Source organism: Pelodiscus sinensis, chromosome 1 (genome assembly GCF_049634645.1).
Source record: "Pelodiscus sinensis isolate JC-2024 chromosome 1, ASM4963464v1, whole genome shotgun sequence".
NCBI classification, from domain to species: domain Eukaryota; kingdom Metazoa; phylum Chordata; order Testudines; family Trionychidae; genus Pelodiscus; species Pelodiscus sinensis.
In genome coordinates, this window is record NC_134711.1 from 12,689,712 (window position 1) to 12,713,689 (window position 23,978).

The 23,978-nt window shown below is 44.7% G+C and overlaps 1 protein-coding gene across 1 annotated transcript in view; it reads left to right on the forward strand.

Moving 5' to 3' along the window:
* PROSER2 (proline and serine rich 2) overlaps window positions 1-17,076 on the forward strand; it is a 39,034-nt gene extending 21,958 nt beyond the window's left edge. The window contains exons 3-4 of the mRNA XM_075926006.1: window positions 11,341-11,593; window positions 14,265-17,076. Of these exons, the coding sequence (XP_075782121.1) occupies window positions 11,341-11,593; window positions 14,265-15,268 (1,257 nt within the window). The 3' untranslated portion in view covers window positions 15,269-17,076. The remainder of the gene's footprint in view (window positions 1-11,340; window positions 11,594-14,264) is intronic.
* The last annotated feature ends 6,902 nt before the right edge of the window (window positions 17,077-23,978 follow it).

Consider the following 23,978-nt stretch of genomic DNA (forward strand, 5'->3'; position numbering starts at 1 on the left):
AGAGGTGTAGCTCCGTGTATTAATGTGGCACACATTTGTAAATAAGGCTATGTCTAGACTACGTTGAATTTGCGTATCCTCTTCCGAAAATACAGCGCGAATTTGCGTATCTTCTTCCGATCTCATTTTTGATAGTGGGTCTTTCTAAAGTGAAAGTAGTCTAGATGCACTTTTTTGGAAAAAAAATCACTTTTTTCGAAAAATGCTCTTCCTTAAAAAGTGAGGTTTATGCAGGTTTTTTTTCGAGAGGATTTTTTTCGGGGGGGGGGGACTGCATCTAGACTACTTTCACTTTTGAAAGATCCGCCTTCGAAGATCTGCAGAGTCCCGTGGATTTGCATATCCTCTTTCAAAAATAGAACGTAGTTTAGACGTACCCAGTGCTTTTTTTGGTGACGGTACACACCGGTAGTGTACCAACACCTTTTTTTTTTTTTTTTTTTAAGGACTGTTGCTCTGCTGCTGCCCCTGGCCCTAGGAGCACTCGCGCTATGGTGCTCGGCTTAGCTTGCCTGGCTGGGGGGGGCTGAAAACCAGCATTCAGCTCTGCTGTTGGGGTGGAAAAGTAGCCGCACGGGGCTCAGCTAGGCTGGGGGAAGGGCAGAAAAGCAGCGGGTGTCTCAGCTGGGCTGTGGGGACTCAGTGAACTGACACTAGAGGCATAGTGAGGAGGGGGCAGTTGCCGCCGGGCCCAAAGCTAATTGGGGTGAGACCGGACTGCACCCTGCACAGGCCCACACGTCGCATAGAGCAGTGAGCCAGGAGTTGGGCCACATGCTTCCTCCCTGTACACACTGCGGGCCGAGGCAGCCGGGCCGGTAGCAGGAGCGGCCACTTTAAAGGCAGGGTTACCGTACCCATCCCGTCCCTCCTGTGCCTGGCTCTGCAGGAGGGGAATTTGGTTGGGGGGGCTCTTGGGGTGCCTGGCTCTGGGGCAGGGGTGGGAGCATGGGGATAGGGTGGCTGGGGGGGCCGGGCTCTGGGGAAGTGGTGGTTGTATTGGAGTGGGGGTGAGAGTGCCTGGCTCTGAGGGAGGGGTTTTGGTCCTGGCAGTGTGCCTCTTTTTGGTGACAGTACACCCCTATTTTCCCATCATACTGTAAATGAATGGCATTCTCCTCCGGTGTACCAGCACCTATTTATTTTCCTGGGTGGCTTGGGGTTTGTCTTTTTGCTCAACTTTCACCTGGAGTACCGGCACCTTTTTCTTTTTCTTTTCTTTTCAAAAAAAGCACTGGACATATCTCCCCCACGCCAGGCTCCAGATGTGATACTGGAGTTGAAGGCCATTAAACCTCACGTTAGTACCAGTCATATTTGTTGAAACTATACTTAAGAACTGAATTCTAAAACACACAAACAATCATGTTTGTGGGGGGGAAGAGTCAATATGGTTTTTATAAAGGGGAATCATGCCTCTCAAATCTCTTGATTCTTTTGCGGGGCTGGGGGGGAGGGCAGTCAACAAACAGCAATCATGGAATAAGATGGAAGGGTTTCTCATACAGAGGTAACTGGTTAAAAGATAGAAAACGAAGAGCCAAACTAAATGATTGGTTTTCAGCATGGAGAGTGGTAAATAGTGGTGTCTCCCAGCAATCTGTACTGTGGCCAGTTCTATTCATAAGTTACCTGGGAAAAGGAGTAAACAGTGAGGATGGCACAGGGCTGGCCTTACCATGAGGCGAACTGAGGCGGCCGCCTCAGGTGCCAGACTATGCGGGGGAGCCACTAGGACCCAGAGAATTGGGATATTTTAAAGTTTTGGCCCAAGCGAGAGGGTATGGGGGCGTTATTTGAGCTCCCCACCTCAAGTGCCAAAACGTTGTGGGCCAGCCCTGAGTTGGCAACACTTGCAGATAATACAAAATTACTCAAGATCAGGCCAAAGCAGAATGGGAAGAGCTACAAAGAGAACTCAAACCTGGGTAACAAAATGACAGGACACAAAGAGCCAAGGTGAGCCCCCGGGGACAAGTGCATCACTTGACTGCTATATTGGGAGTAGGGGGGTAGCACACATGAGCTCTGAAGGCGGCTCCCCAGCTTGCTGCCATTCACCCCCGTCCCCTGTCTCTCACACCCTGGGAAGGTATCTGAGCTGCAGTGCTGGGTGGGAGGATGGGCTGGCTTTAATGGGAAGTCCCAGCTGCCACTATGGAATGTGGCCACTCCAGCACCAGCTGCTGCAGTAATGCTGCTGCTTTAGTGTATCCTGGTGCTGCTGGATCTGCTTCTGCTGTCAAAGGGACTCCACATGCTGGGTCCCCCTCCTCCTCACTTCCCTAGTTACTTTCTCTTCTCTCCCTCCTCCCCCCCCCCCCCCCCACACCTTGGCAGGCTGAGCAGGGTGACAGTGACGTGACCCCATGTGCATTTGCCTTTCCCTGGTTTGGGGGCAGTGCACCCCCAGACTAGGGTTGCCAGATGGTTGAAACAAAAATACCGAACACCCCCCCAAAAAGGGGGGAATTCTGGGGGGGGAAGGGGAGGGAGACCGAAGTTGAGCAAAAAAAAAAAGCGTCCTAGGACTTAAAAGCTTAAAAAAAAAATTAAAATCAAACAGCATGTCCCCTTTAAAAGTGAGTGCAGGGATAGGGATGGTTGAGCACGAAGACCCAGCATTGCTTCTCCTAGGTCTTTTGGCTGGCAGTCATTTCGTGCCAGCAGCCTTGGGGAACCAGGTAAGCATAGGGGCTGGAGGTGTTGGGAGCCGGGGAGTGGGGGGGGGCAGGCACTGAGTGTCTGTAGGGTTGCCAGGTGCTCAGCATTTTCGCCTCCTGGCCGGGGAAAAATTTAGAAAATACTGGACATTTTTAGGTGTCTGGTATTCTCTGAATTTTTTCTTGGACAGGAGCCAAAAATACCAGACTGTCCAGGTGAATACCGGACACCTGGCAACCCTACTCTAGACTACATCCATCCCTTCCCCATCTCACAACACAGCAACCCCTCTTCACCCCCCCATCTTCCCAGGTTGGGCTCCCTCTGCTCAGAAGGGGAGCTGTGGCTGGGGGCTACATCTACATGAAGAGCCTGCCAGCCATCCTAGCCTCCCCCCCCCCTTTCCAATTCCAGCACCCCTGCTAGCATGTGCTGGCACTTACTGACTGGCTTCTTGCTCCAGGCCCCTGCTGGGATAGTGGAGCTGGTCCTTTCATCCTGGTCCTTCAGTGCCGCATGCCATGTTCCCATGCTGTTGCATAGCACTTTGGGTTACATAGAAAGGAAAGTCAAATTCACAGGGGAGGGACAGATTCTCCTGCCTGCTGCTATTGCCTGTCCTACTGTTGTCACGGGTCGTGTTGTATTGCACCATCAGCTCTTGAATCTCCTGATGGCTCTGCTGGGCTAGGCTTTTAGACACACAATGGAAAAGCAGAGTTTTTCCGAGTCTGAGTTGGACTCTTTGTTGCTGAAAGTGGGCGCTGTTGTGTTCACTGCTATCTTTAGTCAGGTGGCAGCTCTTTCAGAGAAAACAGCCTTGTGAAGAGACACCCTTGCACTGTGCCACGGGTCAAGGCAAATGCACCTGTATTCCCCTTCTGTGGCCTACCCAAAGCTCACACTTCTAAGTTTCTAGCTTCCAATTGTTCCTTCTCTAGGGTGGAGGCCCATGTCTCTCTCCCTCCAGGCTGCTGTACTTTCAGGACACACAGTTCACTGCCTAAGCAGTGAAATCCCTTGCAAACCACACTCTGTAGACAGGCCAACATCTGCCCTTTGCTTGTTTTTCAAAGGCTATGGATAAGGTAGCTGCTAGCAGTATAAGTTACCCCACAGCTTCCTAAGCAAGCAGGTTTCACTGTAAGGTGAAAGCATTCTCGAGAAACCAGCAAAAGAACTTACGTGCCAATAAACCTACCGGAATTACAGCCTCCTTCCAACCTCCCCACACTCCTAGTGTCATTTAGTTGTCTGGTAGGAGTCAGCCCTACTTAGGGGTTTTTCTGTGGTTGCAAGTTCCTAACCTCCTCCAGCTCAGAGGAAGTGTAACTGTGAATAAGTTATTCTTTTCTTCATACAGCCTGGGCCTTTAAGCTTCAGATTCTGGGAACAGAAAATCAGGAAACCGTGGACACCTATTTGGTGCATAGCTTCCAAAGGCTGCTTTCTCTCCCCCCCACCCCCCCATAAGTGGATGTTGGAATTTGCATTTACCTCCCCTTAGAGATTCCCCAGGCAAACCACTTGATGCTATCCAAAAATCTATTTTTGTCCGGACCATTGTCCGGGCAGTCCTTTGAAGTTCATAACACTTCCCAGGGCTCCCAATAACACATGAGTGTTGCATTTGTATACAATGGACTTCAAAGATACCTTAATTTAATAAGGCACTTCAAGGATATTGCAGGAAATGGCCACGTCTGTCATGCACTGTATCAGCTTCATATTGACATTAGGAGAATGATGTGGAATAAGTGACTGCTAGCAAAATAGCCTGCTCCTTTGTGTTCTGTGTACAGTAGCTCGCTTCCAGAAAGCTTGGCCAGTAGACTAGAGAGGGCAGACATGCTAGTTAAACAATGACCTAGGAGGTGGCAGCGAGACAATGGCTGTTTTCACTGCTGTGAAGCAAAAAAAGCAGTCATGTAGCACTTTAAAGACTAACAAGATGGTTTATTAGGTGATGCGCTTTCCTGGGGCAGACCCACTTCTTCATCAAAGTGCTTTTTTTGTTTTACCAAGATCAGACTAACAAGGCTACCTGTACTCTGTTACTTTTCACTTTTGTGTTTAGGCTTGCTCAGAACAAGCCTAATGTAATCGGTGCAATGATGAACAGCCCAGTGTAGGAAGAAATAGTGTTAGGGGGTCTGTAATGCTTATAAGAAGCACATGGGATCTTTTTCAGGGGAAAAGGCAATGCACTGTGTTTATTAAAAATACAGTATGAAAAGCAGCATATGCATTTACACTCTCTCTCTCTCTCTCTCTCATGTTCTGCAGAGGATTTATAGTTACCTGTCCATCGTGGCTCAAGTCAGTCTAAGTGACGGAGTCAGGGTTCATCGATCTGGATTTGAGGCTTGGTTTGCAGGACCAAACCCAGAATCTTATGGCAAGAACACTCCATCTTGTACTTGTTAGATCCCATTTGACACTATGGGTTTTGCAGTGTCCTTCTGCGGTTCTTGATACATTAATCTTGGGGATTTTCCACCAGTTATCCTTTTGTTATCTTTTGTTTGGTCTCCCCTTCCGGAGTGTCTGCCTGTCTCCAGGGCTTGTCTTTTGCTAATTCATTTGGTCTCAGGCACTGTGGATGTTCTCACATCATCTCCAAGTCTCTCAAGTCTTACTATCTGGACCTTTGAGGTGACATTCTTCAGTAGCGCCAAACAATTTACGGAACATTCTAGACAAAGGATTACATAGTTACTAGAAGACGCACATGAAACTGCAATGCAGACATTGTCTGATCATGAGCAACAGGGTGAAATAGAATCATACAGAATTTATAAGCAAGTAATTATACATCACACTTATGTTCGTCTACCAATATTACATATTGGCCACAGGTTGAATAGTTAACAAACTTCTCTCTTGTAGATAAGGAACCTGGGCGTGCTCTCACTGGGTAGTGTGCCGCTGCATTCCCCCCCTCCTCCCCATTCTTGTAACATAAGATTGTGTGAACCAATCCCATCCATGTTAATCTCAGGCCTTCCCTTTGTAAAGGTACCTGCTTAGCCTCCGCTGCATCTGGCCTCCTCCAGCTGCTCCTTTAAACCAAGGTAGTTGTGCGGCAGTAAAGTTTCAGAAGTTAAGGGTGTTAGTTAGCAAGTCCAAACTTGAATACTTGACTACAACTGCTCCTCTTAATATGAATTTACAGTGGACTGATCACAATACACCACAACTCTTTTGACCTTGCTGAATATAGGTAATTTGCTATATTAAATGGTTCTGTAAAAACATTGTTTTCAGAATATTGAGATGATCCTTAGTCACTTAATTTTTCCACTGTTTCTGTTCTTTGTCTGTGTTCCTACATGTGTAGGTAGATACTCTCACCACACAATCACACATACACATAACTAATCATTCTTGTTCTGAAGCGCGTCTATAATTCTAACAGTTAATGCTAAGCAATAAAAATGAAAACAAATCCATTAAAGGACCAGTAGATCAGACCTTTGTTGGCCCATTTTAAAACACAGGGGTGACACAAGTCTCTGTGGGCTTCATTTGTAGAATCCTGCACGATGACAAATGTTTGTCTACATCCGCATCTATATCTGCAAAAATGAGCTACAGATATCTGCCTTTACATTGTCTGACGCATATATCTGCGGATTTGCGGGGGCTCTACGTTTTTGATCTCCAAAACCCTCAGTTCCTGATATGGAAAAAAGAGCAGCCAGAGGGTGGTTTCAGATCCAGTGTTGTTATTGCAGGGATAGCTTTCAACATTGTACTTAGTGCATTTTAATTTTGAACCCAAATACAGCACAGTAAATGCAGAATTGTACATCCCTCCTCACTCCATGTATTTAGCTAAAGTTTATTTTCTTAAACTTACAAAGTAGCCAAAATGTCAGATTTAATAAGATCATGGATAGGTAATACAGGGTGCATAACTAATTTTCTCCTGTTACTAAAATAACTTTTCATAAAGGGAAGCTTGTGTTTCAATGAGAAAATTCTCTTCTTTCCAGCACAGAAAAGTATTTCAGTGGCGCACTCTCTGCTCATGTCAGACAGCGCAAATGTCCATGAAGTATTAATACATTAGATGCCAAGTGAGTGCACACTTTTTGCTTCTAATCCAAATTTATTTATCTTAGCTTTATCTTAGTGAAGGAAAATCTACTCTCTTTCCCTCCATCTCCCCACTCGCACCTTGGGGCTTATTTTTCAGGCTATGTGGAAAATAGGGTTATAATAATGGAAACAGGTTTTGTAATCTTAGTTGGCATGACCAGCCCCTAAAGTAATAAAATTTCTCCCCTTTTTCTGAAGCTTTCGGTATAATTTGAAGAATGCAGAAAAGTATTTTGTAGGACAGAGTGCTCTTAGAGCAGGGATAGCTTGTAATTTCTCCAATTACACTGGGGAAGTAATTGGAGATAGAGTAGTGACAGCTTGTGACTAATGGCTATTACTTACACTAAGTGTATTGTTGTCCCACAGTCCTAATTTGCATATGCAATCATCATAGTATCTGAGCAGCTTGAACACAAATGGATTTATCCTTGTGACACCTCTGCAGCAGGGAAGTATTATCCCATTTTACAGATGGGGAAACTTGAGGCACAGTGTCTATGCAAGGGTAGAATCTGGACTTTTGGGGATCTCCTGAACCCCATCCCAGTGCCTACCCAAAAGTCCATCCTTCCTATACAGCTGTTTTCTCACAGCCTCCACAAGAAATTGACTACTTAGGTGACCACTGCAGTGAAAAGGTTTGGTTGAGAAAAGAAAATATTGGCTGTGAAATTGCAGGATTAAAGGGAAATACTTTCCAGTGTAGATGTGGTGTTTGATACAGAACTAATCGTATAGATGAGGGCACATGTCAAATATTTTGGAGGATGAGAGGTGCATTTTTTTAATTAAACGGGAGACTTTTTTTGCAACTTTTTTTAAACTGTAGCTGAAAAGTTTTGCTCAAACTTAAAACTAATACTGCCATAATGCAGAAACCACCCTCTGAAAACCTGAGTCCAAGAAATTAGTGCTTTAGACAGGCAACTAAAAATGAGTCTAGAATGTGGGTTGTGCCCACAAAAGCTCATGATACTATCTACATTTTTTTAGTCTCTAAGGTGCTGACAGGCCAGGTGCCAGCTCTTGCTCAGGCTTGTGGCATTAGCTAATCACTCACGAACTCCTCACTGGAGACTAGGCCACTTCACTCGTGCTTAGTGTTACTCGATAGGTGTTAATTTTAAGAATATATTTAGTGTTTAGACTTTCTTTCAGGCACCAACTTACGGTCATTCTGTAGTCTTACTCATAATGACAGTATTCCATGCTATAAGAAACGATGTCAGTTTTGCATTCTAAATCTGAAAGTTTGCTCTGAATTTGTAAACTCAGACGGGAAGTGGAGGGGAATTTTTTTTTTTTCCACCACCTATCCAGAAGAACTAGAAAAATCAGAAGGGCCACTACAACTCTGTTGCTCTTAGGATTTAGATTGCAGCTCATTTGAGTGTATTCACTTGCTTCAACTTGTAAAGATTGACTAGGAAAAATAAATGAGTTGTACTTAGCTTATTACAAGTTTGGCTACAGGTATTGTCTTTGGTGTAAGAGCTTGAGTACCAATAGAACTGGAATAAGCGTGTGGTCTCTGGGGACAGGAAGCTACCTGAATTTGGTGGGATTCTCTATTTTTATGCATTTATTTTGTGTAAGTGATCAATGGTCTCTAAGTCTAATTTGCCTGGATGATGAAATAGACTGGAGAGTCTTAGGCAGCAGTTCTCAAACTGTGGATTGGGACCCCATTTTAATGGTCACAAGGGCTGGCTTAGACTTGCTGGGGCCTGAAGCTAAAGCCCAGGAACTTGTGCCCTGGACAGTGGGTCTAAGATTATAGGCTCCTGCCTGGATCCAAAGCCCTTTGGCTTTGTGCGCGCGCGCGCACACACACACACACACACACACACACACACACACACACACACACACACACACACACACAGCAGTGGGAGCCGTGGCTCCTCCACACATGGTGGCAAGATTTGGGTGGATTCAGTCCCCCTTGGGCTGGTATAGTATTTTTTGTTGTCAGAAGGGAGGTTGCGGTGCAATGACTTTTGAGAGCCACTGGTAAGGGGATTGTCTTTGACATTCTGCTAAGACTGTTAAGAGTGATCCAGGAGTTCACATTTGTTACTGGCCTGGTGAAATCTAATTCTAGAACATACGACAAGTTTGGGGTGCCTGCCCACTTTAAAAAAACAAAAACAAACACAGTTCACCCTGAGGCTGATACTCATGGTTGTGAGTCACGCCAGCCAGTGACACACAACAATATCTGTCTAGAGATCAATTCACTTAGTCTGGCAGGTGTGTACACTTCAGGTTACAAAATTAACGTCTGCTGTATGGGTACCATAACCTCAGTGCTTCGCTGTTACCCATCAGGCATTTACTCTGCCAGCAATAAACCTAGGTCTCCGGGAGTACACCAACATCACATACTTCTTCTATTAGCAAAACCAACCTAAGACTTCCCTTGTATTTATTAGAAAACTTGCCCAGATTGTAACTCGGCCAATACTAACCAGATAAAAAAAAAACCCACTTGTGAACCCACTTGTGAACACCAAAAGGCAGTCTTCGAAACTCGAATATAAAGCAGTGGGGACACAGTTCCATTGGCTGCTTGGTATTAAGCATTTACCTTCACACCCACATAGTGGTTATTTAAATTGCAGATCCACTCTAATTGCCAATCACACACACCCAAGGCCCACACTTCCGGGGAAGGTTGGCTTAAGGTACGCAATTCCAGCTATATGAAGTCAACGTACCTTAAGCCGAGTGTTGGCATCATTCTTGCAGCGGGAGGTCAATGGGAGATACGCTCCCATTGACTTTCCTTACTCCTTGCAAGTTCAGGAGTACCAGAACTGATGGGGGAGGGAGGGGGGCGCCCTCAGCATTCAATTTAGAAAGTCTTTATTAGACTCACTAAATCAAATGCTGGAAGATCGCCCACCGCAACATCGACCTTCCCACAAGTGGAGATGTGGCGCTAGTGCTTTTCATCTATAGACTTCAGTGTTCTGCAATAGATCGCCAGCATTGCCTCCATTTTAATGACTAGAGCATCAAGGCAAAGATTCTGCCTCACCATGATTTTACCCACTGATATGTCTGCACTAGGGCCAACTCTTGTCAAACACTTCTTTACCCCAGCACAGTTTGATTTACATCAGCATAGCTTATGCTGGTTTGGTACAAGTTACACTTTATTGGCGTAAATTGTTTTTCCTCCAGGGCTTTGCGCAGGTAGTGTTGTGCTTGTCTGGCTTGTAGCAGGCCATGGAATAAGCTAAAAACAGAGGGAAAATGGAAGTTGTATCTTGACACTCTACCTATTGGTAGCCAACAGCTGCTACATGTTCTCGTATTTACACACTGTATCAGAAAAGTGAAATCTTGAAAAGGAATCACTTACTTGCCTCTCATTGATACGAGAACAGGTGCTTGTACATACATTCTCCAAACCCAGTGGGAAATGTCCTCCTGCACCCGTTGTTTCAAAACAAACCTCCTTTTGAGTCACTGTTTGTCATCCTACGGGAGGGGGAGGGTGAAGAGGCTGCTTCCATGTGGTAAAAAGTGAGGAGGGTTTGTGCTTTCCTGCTCTGTAGCAACATTATCTGGATCAGATTAGTTGAGCTGTGAATCAGGGAAGACTAAGTGACTTCTTGGATCATCCAGTCTGTTTCTCAACTCCTGCAGGATTGTTTCCTGCTGTTCAAAAGCTGCCTACCTGGTTCCTCTACTGTCAGGAAACATTTCCTGACATTTATTTTAAATTTCCTTATTTCTTTAAAAAATCACTATCAAACTCCTTTTTGTCCTTAGTGTGTTTTTGTAAATATTACATCCCTAGTTATACTAACTGTGTGATTGATTGATTGAAATATAATTGGTTACATGGTTAAACGCTCCTGGAGGCTGCTGGCCCCAAGTTTAACCAGTTAACTGTAAGCTAATATTTATCAGTTAACTGGTTAAACTCTTACATCTCTAGTATTAACAATATGTAGATAGTTGGCTTATCATGGATATCTCTCTCTGCACATCGCTCTTGTCCCCCAACTTGATACAGTGACCAAAATGCCTATTTTGAAAGCCCAGTAGGACTCACGCAAAAGGAGCAGGTACTTAACTTTTCTGAGAATCGGGCATTTAAGTCTCTCACATTGGACACTCCGCCACTGAACATTTGTGAAAACATAACCCTATACTCTTTAGTATCCATTCTCATCCAGAACAACTGAGGTCTGTATATTCTCTATACGTGCTGCTAAAATTGGATATTATAGCAGCAGTGATCTCATCTTTTGCTTCTAATTATTTTGTAATTCTATCAAAGCAAAGACTTTCCAGTCAAGACTTCTGCTAGGTCAACCCATAGTGCCTAATTATACCCATTGTGCTTAATATAGCTCTTTAGAATCTCTTCCTCTCTGTATTTCATAGTTTATTAAAGTTGGGCAGTTCTGAATGAAACAGTAACCATTAAGATTGAGCTTTTTTTTCCTTTAAAATTAGGTGCTACATTTTCATGATTAGTCAGTTTCTGCAAAACCCTAAACAATGAGCATATGTTGTCTTAAATATAAGACTCTTATTTTCTAATTACAGGATGATGAAAGTCTGCAATACCTAACCCATGAGGAGAAGGATGTTCTCCTATTTCTTGAAGAAACCATTGATGCTTTCGAAGATGACTTGGAAGAACAGGTCCTCCACGACAGCGGCATCCACTGTCATTCCCCAAGATCAATGGAAGAAAATGCTTCCAGCCATTCAGAGTCTGAAGATATCATTGACTTGGTGCAAGCAACCCCGGAAAGCAGCGATCCAGAGTGCACTGCAAACAGAGAAATAGCAGCAGGTAAAGTGTGACTGCTTCTAGTGTAAGTACATAGAAGAAAATCTGTTGTTACTCAAAATACAGCACCTCTAAATCTCTTCAGACCTGAAATACCTCTTGTTCTGAATTTGTTCGATCTTACCTTCTAAAAAAAAATTTTCACCATGCAAAAATGTCCCCTACAACAGAGAGGTATCTCTGTACCTCCAGAGGTGACAGAGTAGGGAATGTGGGGTCATATGCCCCCTCCCATTCTCTGATTGCTTAGTTCCTGAGTGTGGCAAGCCCCGCTGGACAGCTGAATTAGGCTGGGCAGGGAGAGACCGAAGCAAGACTAACAGCTGGAAGCTGCAGAGAGGGTCAACTGCTTTCTGGAAGGTGGTGCGGAGGAGAGGTAATGTTTTGGGGAGGATGTCTTGAACTGGTCTTGGGTTGTGCCTCCCTACTACTACCTACTTTGGTTTATCTCTGATAACCACCCACATGGCTTGCTAGCTCAACGTTACAAATTTCCTCCACTGAGTTATGCATATGGTGCCGAAATAAGACTATTATTCCTCTCTGCCCTCCCCCAATACTCCAGAGCCCTGACAAAATAAGTGTCATGAAAGTGTTCCAGTGAGCAACAGTAGTGAAATGTGTAACAATGACAGTATTGTTCGTGCACCTATTCCTTGATCCACCCCAGGCCACCTTCTGTGGACAGTCCACTGGTGAGTTGATGATAGTGGTGCCCTAGTGAGGGTTAGAGGAATGTGGTTTCACTGACCAAACCCCACCATGTGGTCGGTGTTACCTGTGCAGCATGGCCTCCTAAACCCGGACAGTTTCCCCAGACTCTCTGCAGAAGAGGAGAACTTGCCCATTAGCAAATGTGCTGCTTGGGTCTTAAAGATATTTCTTTCCCCTTTGGGCACAGTAACACTGCACATACAGCTAGCAGACATGAGACCAACAGATTAGCAGAAGGAAGGACTGTATCAAACCAAGGTGGGCAAAATCGGCCCAGGGGCCGGAACCGGCCCACCAAGCATTTCTCTCTTGCCCACCCCCCCTAGCCCCACAGCTGACGAGCAGAAGTGCATAAGTGTGTTCAGCTGCCCTTCCCCTGCCTTGCTCCATCCTACAGCTGAGTTGCTTCCAGGATTTTCCTGCGAGCTGTGCAGAGTGGTGGGGGGAGGAGAGTGCTGAAGTCAGGGTGTCCCCTTGCTCCTGTACCCCACTCTGCAGGGCAGGGGTTGGGAAGTGGAAAAACACATTGGAGAGCTGCTCCTGTCTGAAGCATAGATGGTAAACGAGTGCAGAACAGGGGAGAGGGGAGACGACAGAGTGTGGCTTCTCTCAGAAACTTACCCAGCAGCAGCCAGCGTGCACACACTGTGTCTGTGTCTGTCACACACACACACACCAGTCTGTGCTCCACTGTCTCTGTACCCCACACACTCCATCTGGGTCATAGTCTGCCTCTTCCTCACTTACACACTCTGTATCTCTCTATAACACCTCACCCTTTCCAAGGGACTGTAGCCAGCCCGTGACCATGTGCCAAAATTCGTGGAGTGGCCCCCTGAGAATTTATTGCCCACCCTTGTATCAAACCCATCTCAGTGTCTAAGGTAGTGAGGGGCAGCCTAGGCTAGTGAGTTGGTTGCATGAGTGGCCCTCCTTCTAGGGTTGCCACATGGTTTAACCAAAAATACCAAACATCCCCCCCCCCCCACCCAAAAAACAGGGAAAAATTCTGTTGGGGGTGGAGGGGGAAGGACCCCGAGAGTTAAGCAAAAAAAAAAGCATTAAAACAAGATGGCCCCTTTAAGGGCATGCAGAGTCAGAATAGGGATAGGAAGCGGCGAGGTTGAGCACTAAGACCCAGGGAAGTCATTGCTTCCCCTTGCTTCAGGTCTTTAGGCTTTTTGCCAGCGGCCATCTTGTTTTGTTAATCCAGCCAGAAGGCAGCTTCCCTGTGGAACCAGGTAAGTGGCTGAGTGGGGGGCTGGGCCCAGTTGCTGAGTGTGTCATAGGGTTGTCAGGTGCCCGGTATTTTCGCCTCCTTGCAAGGGAAAAAAACCCAGAAAATACTGGACATTTTAGGTGTCAGGTATTTTCTGAATTGTTTTACCGGACAGGAGGAAAAATACCGGATTGTCCAGGTCAATACCGGATACCTGGCAACTCTACCTCCTTCATCTCAGTGCGCCGCAAAGTTCTCGTAACCAAGACAGTCTCCCCGAGCTAGGATTGTTCTGCTACCTGCGCTTGCGTCCCTAGCATTTGCGGGATGTGCCAATCAAACTGCAGCAGTGCTTTGATTGGATGCAGAGAGAACATGTGTGGCTCTCTCAATTTCACACCATTCGTTTAAGTGCTTGTCACTTTCGCAATATTGGTAGGAAAAAACCTTCTAATGGTGGAAACCAGTGGAATCTGTCAAACCTGGGGATAGGCAATGGTAAACAAAATGTCTTATGGGCCACCCATAGAATCCCGATGGGCAGCAAATTGCCCACCACTGGTCTATGGAAAGACATTAGTTTGTTGACTGAAGACATTAAGCTACTCACATTCCAACTTCTTGTTCAAGGAAAAGTTGGGGCAGGGGAAGTTGGGGCAGTAGAGGCCAATACTATTGAAAGGAAGCCATGAGTTCTACTCTGTGCAAGGACCTAATGAGATTCCATTTGTTTTTTTTAAGTGTCAGAACCTGCCGGGAGAGTGGATGATCCTAAGCCAGAGGGTAGCGAGCTGCCGGAGAAGAGTCTATCTCCCGATGCTCCCACAACCCATGCGTCAGCCGCTCCATTGACGAGTAATGAGCAAGTTCTTGCTCCATGCCAACTGCAGCACCCCAGTCTTCATCGTTCCATCCCCACTCCATTTGTCCTGGCCCAGAAAGTGTCTGAAAACCAAAATACAACCAGGACGTGCTCTCCTACGTCACAGGCTTCCCCGCCTTGCAGGGAAAGAGAAGCTCCTGTGCCCAATGGAGACGGTTTTCCGGCCCCTAAGCACCCTCCGCTGCCAGCAACCAAATCCTACCGGTTTCCAAGTAATATCAACATAACCAATGCAGCTGGGAAAGATTTCAGCCGAACGATCTCTAAGGCAGCAGTCAATGTGCAGGAGCGCAAGGCTCAAGTGCTGGCCAGCATGAATGGAGCAGCCTTTGAGACCGCTGAAACAGAAGAGCGGGTGCAGAAGAATGAGTTCTTGACTCGCAGTAGAAGCTCCTCCTTAAGAGACTTAACTTCTGAGCAAATACGCTACGAGGCTCTCACGAAACTAGGCCTGGTGAAGGAAAAGCCACGTCTAGTCCAACAATATCCTGCCCCAAACACACAGAAGATACAAGACTTGCAGGCAGAACAGGAAGAGGCGGTTCCTAATGGGTATCAAAATATCCACACGCTATTAAAATGTAATCCTAGCCCTTTCCTTCCTATGGGCAAGACCGTGATGATCAAACCAGACATGGCTATCAGCAGTGACAAGGTTGTTTGGCAGAATGTTGCCAAAAGCTTTTCTGACCATGGGCAGTCCACTTTAAATCTGGAGATGAGAAAGAGGTCATGCTCGCTACCTAGGCCTTCAGGATTTCGATCCCAGGGGATAACAGTACAATTTTCCGGCCGAGGCTCAACAGAAGAAGCCAGGAAAGAGGCTCTTCGGAAACTCGGGCTGCTGAAAGAGACTATGTGAAAATCTGAGGGGACCATCCTGTTACCTGTGGGGAGGGAGCGAATGGATTGTCCTTGTGCTGGAAGAGTCAAAACCGAATTGGGTTTAAAAGGAAGCCGGGTGAACAAAGGGCAGTTCTCTCTGCTGCTTCAACCCAAGAAGGTTCTCCATACTGTACAATTGCAGGGACTTACTGTCTTCACATTAGAGAGACTGCAGGGGGTTCAGCACTACATCCCACCAAGAAACCCTGTTTAGCGGTGACTAGAAAGAAAAGTCTTCACAAAAGTCCTGGCTGTAGCAGAGGGCATTGTGTTCATGAAGTGTTCTGTGCAGTATTTTTTTAAAAATTGTATGTAGCTGGCAAATGGAGGATTTTCCTTATGCTATACCATTCTGAAGCCAAAAAATAGACAGATCCCTGCATGCATATCTATATTTTGGTGGGGGCATGTCAAGATCCATTAAAACTCAAGTCTTCGACCTATGTGATAAAATTCCATGATCTTTCTTTCCTATCATATTGTATTACCCTGCTCTGCCCTCGTCGAGATAGAACAGTTGATGGAATCTTCCTTTTCATCACTCTGTCCAAAATCTCAACTCAAGTACGTATCTGACTTGTACCTCGCTACAGAGGGTGGTTTTCTGTTTGACCTTCTCCTGGACATAGAGGTCCAGGCTCGGAGTGGGTAACCGCATTGTTCTGCCACTTTATTTGAAGGCTGTCTCCTCCTCAACAGTTGCCTCTTGAACATCTAGCAACCGGGTGTACAGTGAAAGGCACCTGCTAGCGCTCAAGGATACATAAATATATGTCATGTCTCACTCACAACCAAAGAGTAACATGACAATCAGGAAACTAAACCTTTATATATAAGAAATGACTACCAGAGAAGCCATAGGAATCAAGTTAACTTTGTGCCAGAAGTGAGCCTTTTGTTTAATGTCTGTCTTTAAACAAGTGTTCAGTGGAGGAAACCTTATTGTTCTGAAATAATTGTTCTAGCCCACTAAGCGACTGTGACTCAGCACTGTTACTGTTATTAACTCTTTTTTCCCCTTAGTCTATCGTATGTCTGTAGCGCTTTGAGAGCCTTAATAATTCCCAATTCTTTGCAAAATCATCCTGTCCTACTAATGTGCCACCAAAATTATAACCAGAATCCTTGTACAGTGAGCAATTAAGGGAGATTGTATTTATGCACACTTGTAGATGTCAGAAATTCTATCCAATTCCCACTTTCCTGTGCCCAGTAGGCAGAGTTAAAAGGTAATGAGAACATTTTATTTTTACATGTTAGAAGGGATTTGTCTCATATTGCAGAGTTACTCTTTCTAAGCAAAATAATTCATTTTCTTCCATATGTATTCCAAAATATTTTAAGAATAGAAGCTAGTTTTGAATCTAATGACAAAGTATCTGAACCTATTTACTCATCTTTATTTTTTGTAACTTGTAAAAGGTCCCAAACTTGTAATTTTGCCTAAAGGAGAAAACAAGCGCTCGTGCTCTCTCTCTCGCTCTCTCTCTCTCGCTCTGTTTTGTTTTTGGTTTTGGTTTGTTTTTGGTTTTTTGGTAGCCTGTAGCAATTTTTTTTCTTTTAAATGACAGAGTTATAAATCTCAGAAAACAAGAGGTGTGGTTACAATAGGAACTAACACACCCTCTATTATAAAAGTTCTGACAACTGTGATAAATGTTTCTGTATTTCCTTGATATAAAGTGTTGCTTACAACTTGCCAAGCAGAATTTATTAATGAAGTTTTTGCGAAAAAATTTGTTCATAATCGTTTACCTGCCTCATAAGTTATAAAATCTTTTTTTTTTTAAATAGTATTTTATCCTTTTTTATAATTGATCACATATGTTATGGAATCTGTCTGGTTTTATTATTTAAATGAGGGATTATTTTTTCAGACTTTTAATGCTTTGATTTAAAAGATCATGTTCCCTACTATAACAGAACTTGTATGTTGGTAACTTTGAAATAGTGACCATTTCGCAAGCAGGCAAAGCACTCAAGCAGCTGCTGAGATCAATACATGATTACACCCCTTGAAACATGAGGCTACTTGCATGCTGAACTTTTCCTGGATCTGAGAATCTAGCCCCATTTAAGGGCTGTGTTTAACAAGTGCTTGGGATATAAGTACCTCAGTGTTTTCCTGAATATGGGTCTAAGTGAGGATAATAACATATCGCTAATTTGTTAAACATATAATCTTAACAATTTTGTATTTCATACTCTTATTTTTCTACAGACAAATCAAATTTAAGTGTTCCATGGCTTTTATGTATCCAACTTTTGAATCCTAGTAAAGAAACACTATAAATGCCAAACCTATATAACCCATCTTCACATTTAATCACATTTTTTCTCCACAGTAACAAGTATTGATTTGCTCTTCAATTTTTTTTGCAGGTGAGATCATCCTCTTGATTTAAAAACAAACACTGTTTTACCCAAGTATTTCATTTGAGTAAAACTGAATTTTTCAATATATTAGTAATAGCATAACATTTAGAAATGGATAAGGGTTTTAATATCTGTTAGGTGTAAGATTGCAAAATCTTTAATATGACCTTATCCTTTCATTCTTCAGTTAGGGTATGTCTAGACTACGTGGCTCCATGTAGTCGACAGAGCCATGTAGATGAGGTTTCTAGACATAGGGAAATGAAGTGGTGATTTAAATAATCACCGCTTCATTTACATAAAAATGGGTGCCGCGCTGTGCCAGTCAGCTGTTTGGCGGCACATCGCAGTAGTCTTGTCGACCGTGGACTGACCAGGGAAGCCCTTGTCGACTGCCCCGTTATGCCTTGTGGAATGAGGTTTACTGGGGCAGTTTACCGGGGCTTCCCTTGGCGACCGCAGAGCATCCAGACTACCGCGCTGTGCCACCAAACAGCTGATCGGCACAGCGTGGCAGCCATTTTGATGTAAATGAAGTGGCAATTAATTAAACCACCACTTCATTTCCCTTTTTAGAGTACACTAACTTACATGGCTCTGTCGACGGAGCCATGTAGTCTAGACATACCCTTAGGGTTGAATCCTTATTTGGTGGGAACTGGCATAATTCTAAAGATACTCCAGCTGAGGGTGTAGGCCAGTGTATTTATTTTGATGTACATGTTATCCCATTGGCAAAACCTTCTAGTGTGCCTGAAACTGTAGAAAGTAAAGCCACGTATATATGTGAAATTATTCTTGCTGCTGATGAAAAAGTTTGCATTAATATACAGACTATATTGTGTATCATGGTACTGTGTATGCAAATGTAGAGGGTTCTGTTTTTAAGGCGGTAATTTGTCTTTTATAAATATCTGCTCTGAAAAATGAATCAGCTGATTAAACTAACTGGGATAAAACCCTGCAACCGTAATGGATGGAAAGTGAAGATTCTTTTTCTTTTTTCCTCAAAATTTTCTTTATCGTCCAGTAGCATCTGTCTCCTTTTCCTTTCTTTTTAAGATGAAACGACTGAGGTTGTCTTTACCCTGCAGGACCTAACAGTGGGCATCCAAGACTAATGGGTGAGCCGCATGATTGTCCCTCCTTTGTCTCAGTTGGCCATGAGTAAAATCCAGTGGTGAGCAACCTGAGGCCTGTGGCATATTGGAGTTCCACCTGTGGCCTGTGCACCCCTTCTCTGCTCCCTTCCCCCAAGCCACTGGGGCCCTGCACTTACCTACTCCCCTCCCTCCCTCCCAGCATTTTTGGAGCACCATGAATCGGCTGATTTGTGATCCACCTCTGCTCCTTCCTGTCAGTCCCTGTAATACATGAGGTTCGAAGGGATGCCGGAAAGGATGAGACCACAACTGGGGTTTTTAAAAAGCACAAACTGATTTTATTTTGACGCCAGACAATCATCAGAACAAAAATTAAACAGATTGCCAGACAACACAAAACAATTCCCTGAGGCTTTTCTAAATCACAATAATTCCCAATAACTGCCCAGGGGTTAGGAACAGTTGAATTAACACTGGTATTGTCCATAGGGCTGATTATTTACACAACTTTATACAAGGAAACAGTAAAAAACCTAAACCACAACTATTTATAAACTAACTTAGTAACTTTTTAGCCACTGTCACTTGACAAGCAATAAGGACAACTAAAAAATCAATTAGGATAGGGATGATGGGGGGGGGGGGGGTTATACCAGTTCTGGAGACAGCAGGAACACAAGTACCGGTCGCATGCTCATAAACTGTCTCCACTCGGGTCGACCAACTCGGAGTATGCTCAGTAAGACTTGAGAGCGGGGGGTGCAAGGCGTCTGGGTGATCAGGCTAGGCGTTCACTCGATGCGAATCCCCAGTGAGAGAGGGGCTGCCTGCCTGTTTTATTGCCTGTGAACTTATCACCCCATAGGTTGGTTTTTGCTGCAGTGGGTGGAGTAGCAGGCCTGAGCACAAGTCAGCCCATTGGCTGATCTTTCACTGCAATGGGTGGAGCGAGCAGGGGAAGATTATTAATTTACATGCCCTTATATGGAAAACACTCCACCTCACAGACAGAGCTCCCCTATACCAGCCTTAGAGGTATTACAGGCTATGGCTCCCTGCGACGGGCAGCCATTCTTGTAGTTCTGACTCGGACACTTCCCAGATCTTGAATTCCACCAATTCACAGGTCCCCAAAAGTGCTGGGGTGAGGAGTAAGTGAGTGTGGGATTCCAATGCCCCAACATGCAAGAGGTGCGTGGGGGAGGGGGCAGAGAAGGGATGTGCAGTCTGTAAGCCACACATCACAACTGCAGCTCAGCCACTATGTCGCCTGTGCTGGAGATGCATCCTAGAGCCAGGGAGGAGGTTTCTGTATCATTCTAGTTAATCCACCTCTCCATATGGTCATAGCTAGATTTGTCAGAATTTTTTTTTCTGTGGACTTAGCTGCAACTACTCCCCAGGATAAAGGAGCGAGGCTGATTTAAATATCAAGTGTAAACCAGGCTTTAAACACCTGACATCTTGAATTAGCGCTCCCTTCTCTCAACTCAGTTGTAAAGAAAACAATGCTGTGCAATAAGAATGATCTCCTTATGAAACGAGGACTAATTTAGAGCCCTGCAAATTCACAGAGATCCACGAATACTGGCATCTGTGGATGTGAATGGCCGTAGCTTTCTTTTGCGGCTATGGATACAAGATGTAAATTTTGTATCTAGAATCCAGCAAATTTGCAGATATCCACTTTATAGCCGTGAGTGTCCCCACCCATGGATACAGATACAGATGTGGTTACAAACGTTGCATCTTTGCTCTTGGGGTAATATCCTTTGGGCTAGACCACAGCCTTTATGTACAGTAATAAGTAAGCAGAAGCCATTGCCTTTCCCCACTACCTGGCTCTTGTAGTAACTTCCTAAAGCCAAGGAACAGAGGGATAGCCAAAGACTGTGAATAGCTAGCCCACTACAAAAGTGGTTTCTCCTCTCTTGGTGTTCACACCTCCACATCCTGCCTGACTGAATTGACGTCATTTCTGGCCTTCCTCTTGAGTGGTACTCCTTTCTTTTCATGTGCCTGTATATTTATTCCTCTGGAATTTCCACTACATGCATCTGACGAAGTGGGTCTTTGCCCACGAAAGCTTATGCTCCAATAAATGTTAGTCTATAAGGTGCCCCAGGACTTCTTGTTGTTCCTAACGACAGGCATTAGTGCTGTTCCCTGTATAAACTCAATTTGGGTGCCTAAAGCGAGGCTCCTGACTCCCTGTTTAAATGCCTAAGCCAGTTAAGTCTCATTTACACCGGTGCCATGCCTCTGCGACTCCCAGCAAAGCTTGTGGGAGCTGCTGGTTTACAGTATGACTGAAAATCAGGTCACTTATTTGGGCACTTCAGTCTATGCAAGTGGCTCTGCATTTATTTTGCCCTTGACACTTTAATTTGTGAGAGTATAGGGACCTATTGGAAACCCAAGTTTTGTGCCAAGGGACTGTTAAAGCAGCTGGTCCTTAAGGTGTGTCTACTCTAGAAACACCACAGTGGCACAGCTGCGCTGCTGTACTAAAAGCCCTCACTGTAGTGCTGGAAGGAGTTCATTGGGCACTGTAGTGAATCCCCCTCTGAGAGGCAGAAGCTAGGTGGACAAGATTCTTCTTCCATCCACTGAGTACAGTCCATGAGGGGTCTTAGTTTGACTTAACTATGGGCAGGTCTACTCTAGGGGAACAAGCTGATTGAAGCTACACAATTTTAGTTGTGTTAGTAGCATAACTAAGTGATCTACTTAGACCTACTTCTTGCAAGGTCCAAACACATTTGATCAACAGAAGAAACTCTCCCATTAACTTGCCTTATTCATCTCATTCTGGTGAAGTACCAGGGTCGACAAGACAGTGATCAGTGGTTGATTGAGTGGGTCTTTATTAGACCTACTAAATTGACCCCCCTCATGGATTGATCACCATAGCATCAACCTAGCACATGGTGGAAAAACACCCCCATGTAGCTAATGTGAATTTTTCAAACCTCTGAGCAAGGGAGCTAGGTTGACTTAAATTCTAAGATGCTTAAGGGCTGGCCTGCCCACAGATTTTGTACCTAACTGTTTTTGTTAGGAATGTGTTTTTTTTAAAGTTACCCTGATACAGTCCTAGAGTAGATCCAATTATACTGATTTAAAAGGGCTTACATCAGTTTAGCTTTTTCCTCTTCCTGAGTGGGAATAGCTACACTGCTTTAAGGTTCCTTACAGGCTACTTCTACTCTACAAGTTTTCTTGGCAAAATATATGCTAATGAGGGACTCATTTGCATGAGTCGTGATCTCATTTACATATTTTCTGCTAATCTGTTTTTGCTCTGGGGTTTTTGTGCAAAAATGAGCAGTGTGGACATTTTCTTGCACAAAAAACCCTTTTCCTGCAAGATCAGTATACCTTATTTTTGGGGGTATAAGGATCATGCAGGAAAAGGGGGTTTTGCGCAAAAAATGTCCATTCTGCTTGTTCTTGTTCAAAAACAGATCAGCAGAAAATATGCAAATGAGTTCACGCCTCATGCAACTGAATCCCTCATTAGCATGTTTTGCCGAGAACACTGCAGCAGTGTAATGGGGAGTCCAACTAGCATCAGTTAACTTGCACTATGTCTACACTAGAAATACCACTGTGGCATGGACACAGCTGTGAGATGCACGTAACTGGTGCGTGTGGAGGGGGTTCTAGCTGCTGATGAAGTATGGACGAAAGCATTTTTCCATAGTTTATCACTTTATGGTCTGTTTAAATAAACTTTTTTTTTTTGTCCAAGTTGTTGTTTTCCTTGGGTTACCAATCACTCCGTGTTGTTTCTCTTTACCCTAGTACCCTTTCTCAGCACAGTTGCACTGTATCTAATTCACTATGGTTACTGGACTGTTCAGTGATAAAAATTCTTTCCTTAATTTTCAGCTGTATGTCATTATAGCATCAAAGGGTAGGGGTACAGATGAAATTTTCTTTCATAAGAGGATGACATGTTAAGATAGGTTGAGAGAGATTTCAACTCAAAGAATTGAATTTCCCTCCCTTTAAGATAGTTCAAGGGGGCTTCCACTGGGTATGTGACCAAGGGGCTATGTGTGTGTGTACACACCTCATAGAGCTAAGAAAGCCATGCAATAGCTTCTGAGTATAATGTGACTGGAAAAGCAGGAGTGAGAGCTTTGGGGACTGCTAGCTTAAAGTGATTATTTTATTCTTTGTTCCCCTCGGTGTTGAGAGGAGTAGGACTAAATAGCAAAAGTGCCAGCCCTCTAACATGGCTTGGGCCCTCAATTAATACAGGCAACAATAGCGGAAGCAACACAGGTGAGCTTCTGAATCATTTTACCGACTAAGGACTGTTTTCTGCACCTTTTTTTTTTTTAAGTAATCGATTCAGAGTCAGATTAACAATGATTGGAGCTCTGCACACAAAGGCTACGTTTACACTGGCATGATCTTGTGCAAGACCTCTTTTGCGGAAGAGTTCCGGTGCAAAAACTCTTCCAAAAGAGAGCATCTACACTGGCATGTGTGTTTGCGCAAGAGCATCCATGCCAGTGTAGACACTCTCTTGCACAAGAAAGCTCTGATGGCCATTTTAACCATAGGGCTTTCTTATGCAAGAAATTCATGTTGCCTGTCTACACTGGCCTCTTGTGCAAGAGGGCTTATTCCTGAGCGGGAGCATCATCGTTCTTGCGCAAGAAGCCCTGATTTTATACATTAGAACGTCAGTGTAATTGCGCAAGAACTCACGACCACTGTAGACAGGCAGCATATTTTTGCGCCAATGTAGACACAGCCAAAGAATACTTGGGCCCCCAACCCTCTCTTTCCATTGGGCCCTTCTCCCTAAGGCTTCAGCCCTCTAGTCTAGCTAGACCCCCAGGAATAGTTTTCACTAGTGTAGTTGGGGCTGGGGGAGGGCAGCATGGTGGGTCAGACGTGCACATGTACACACACAAAACTAAAGCCAGTTTGCCAGGCTCCCTTGCTCCACCTGCTTAGAGTGGTACCTAAATTGCTGGGGTGGGTGGGGGAGAATAGGCTGTCTTAGCAGAGGAGTCCTAGCCTTAGTCATCCCTCTGCCCAAGAATGATCTGGGGCCACAGGGCCTGCACTGAGCTGACCCATAGTTAAGGCTCAGGCTCTTCCAGGGCTCTGGCACCAACCCCAGCCTGCAGACAGTGATGATTCTCCATCAGCTGCACTACCTGCCCCTGACCGCTCTGCACAAGC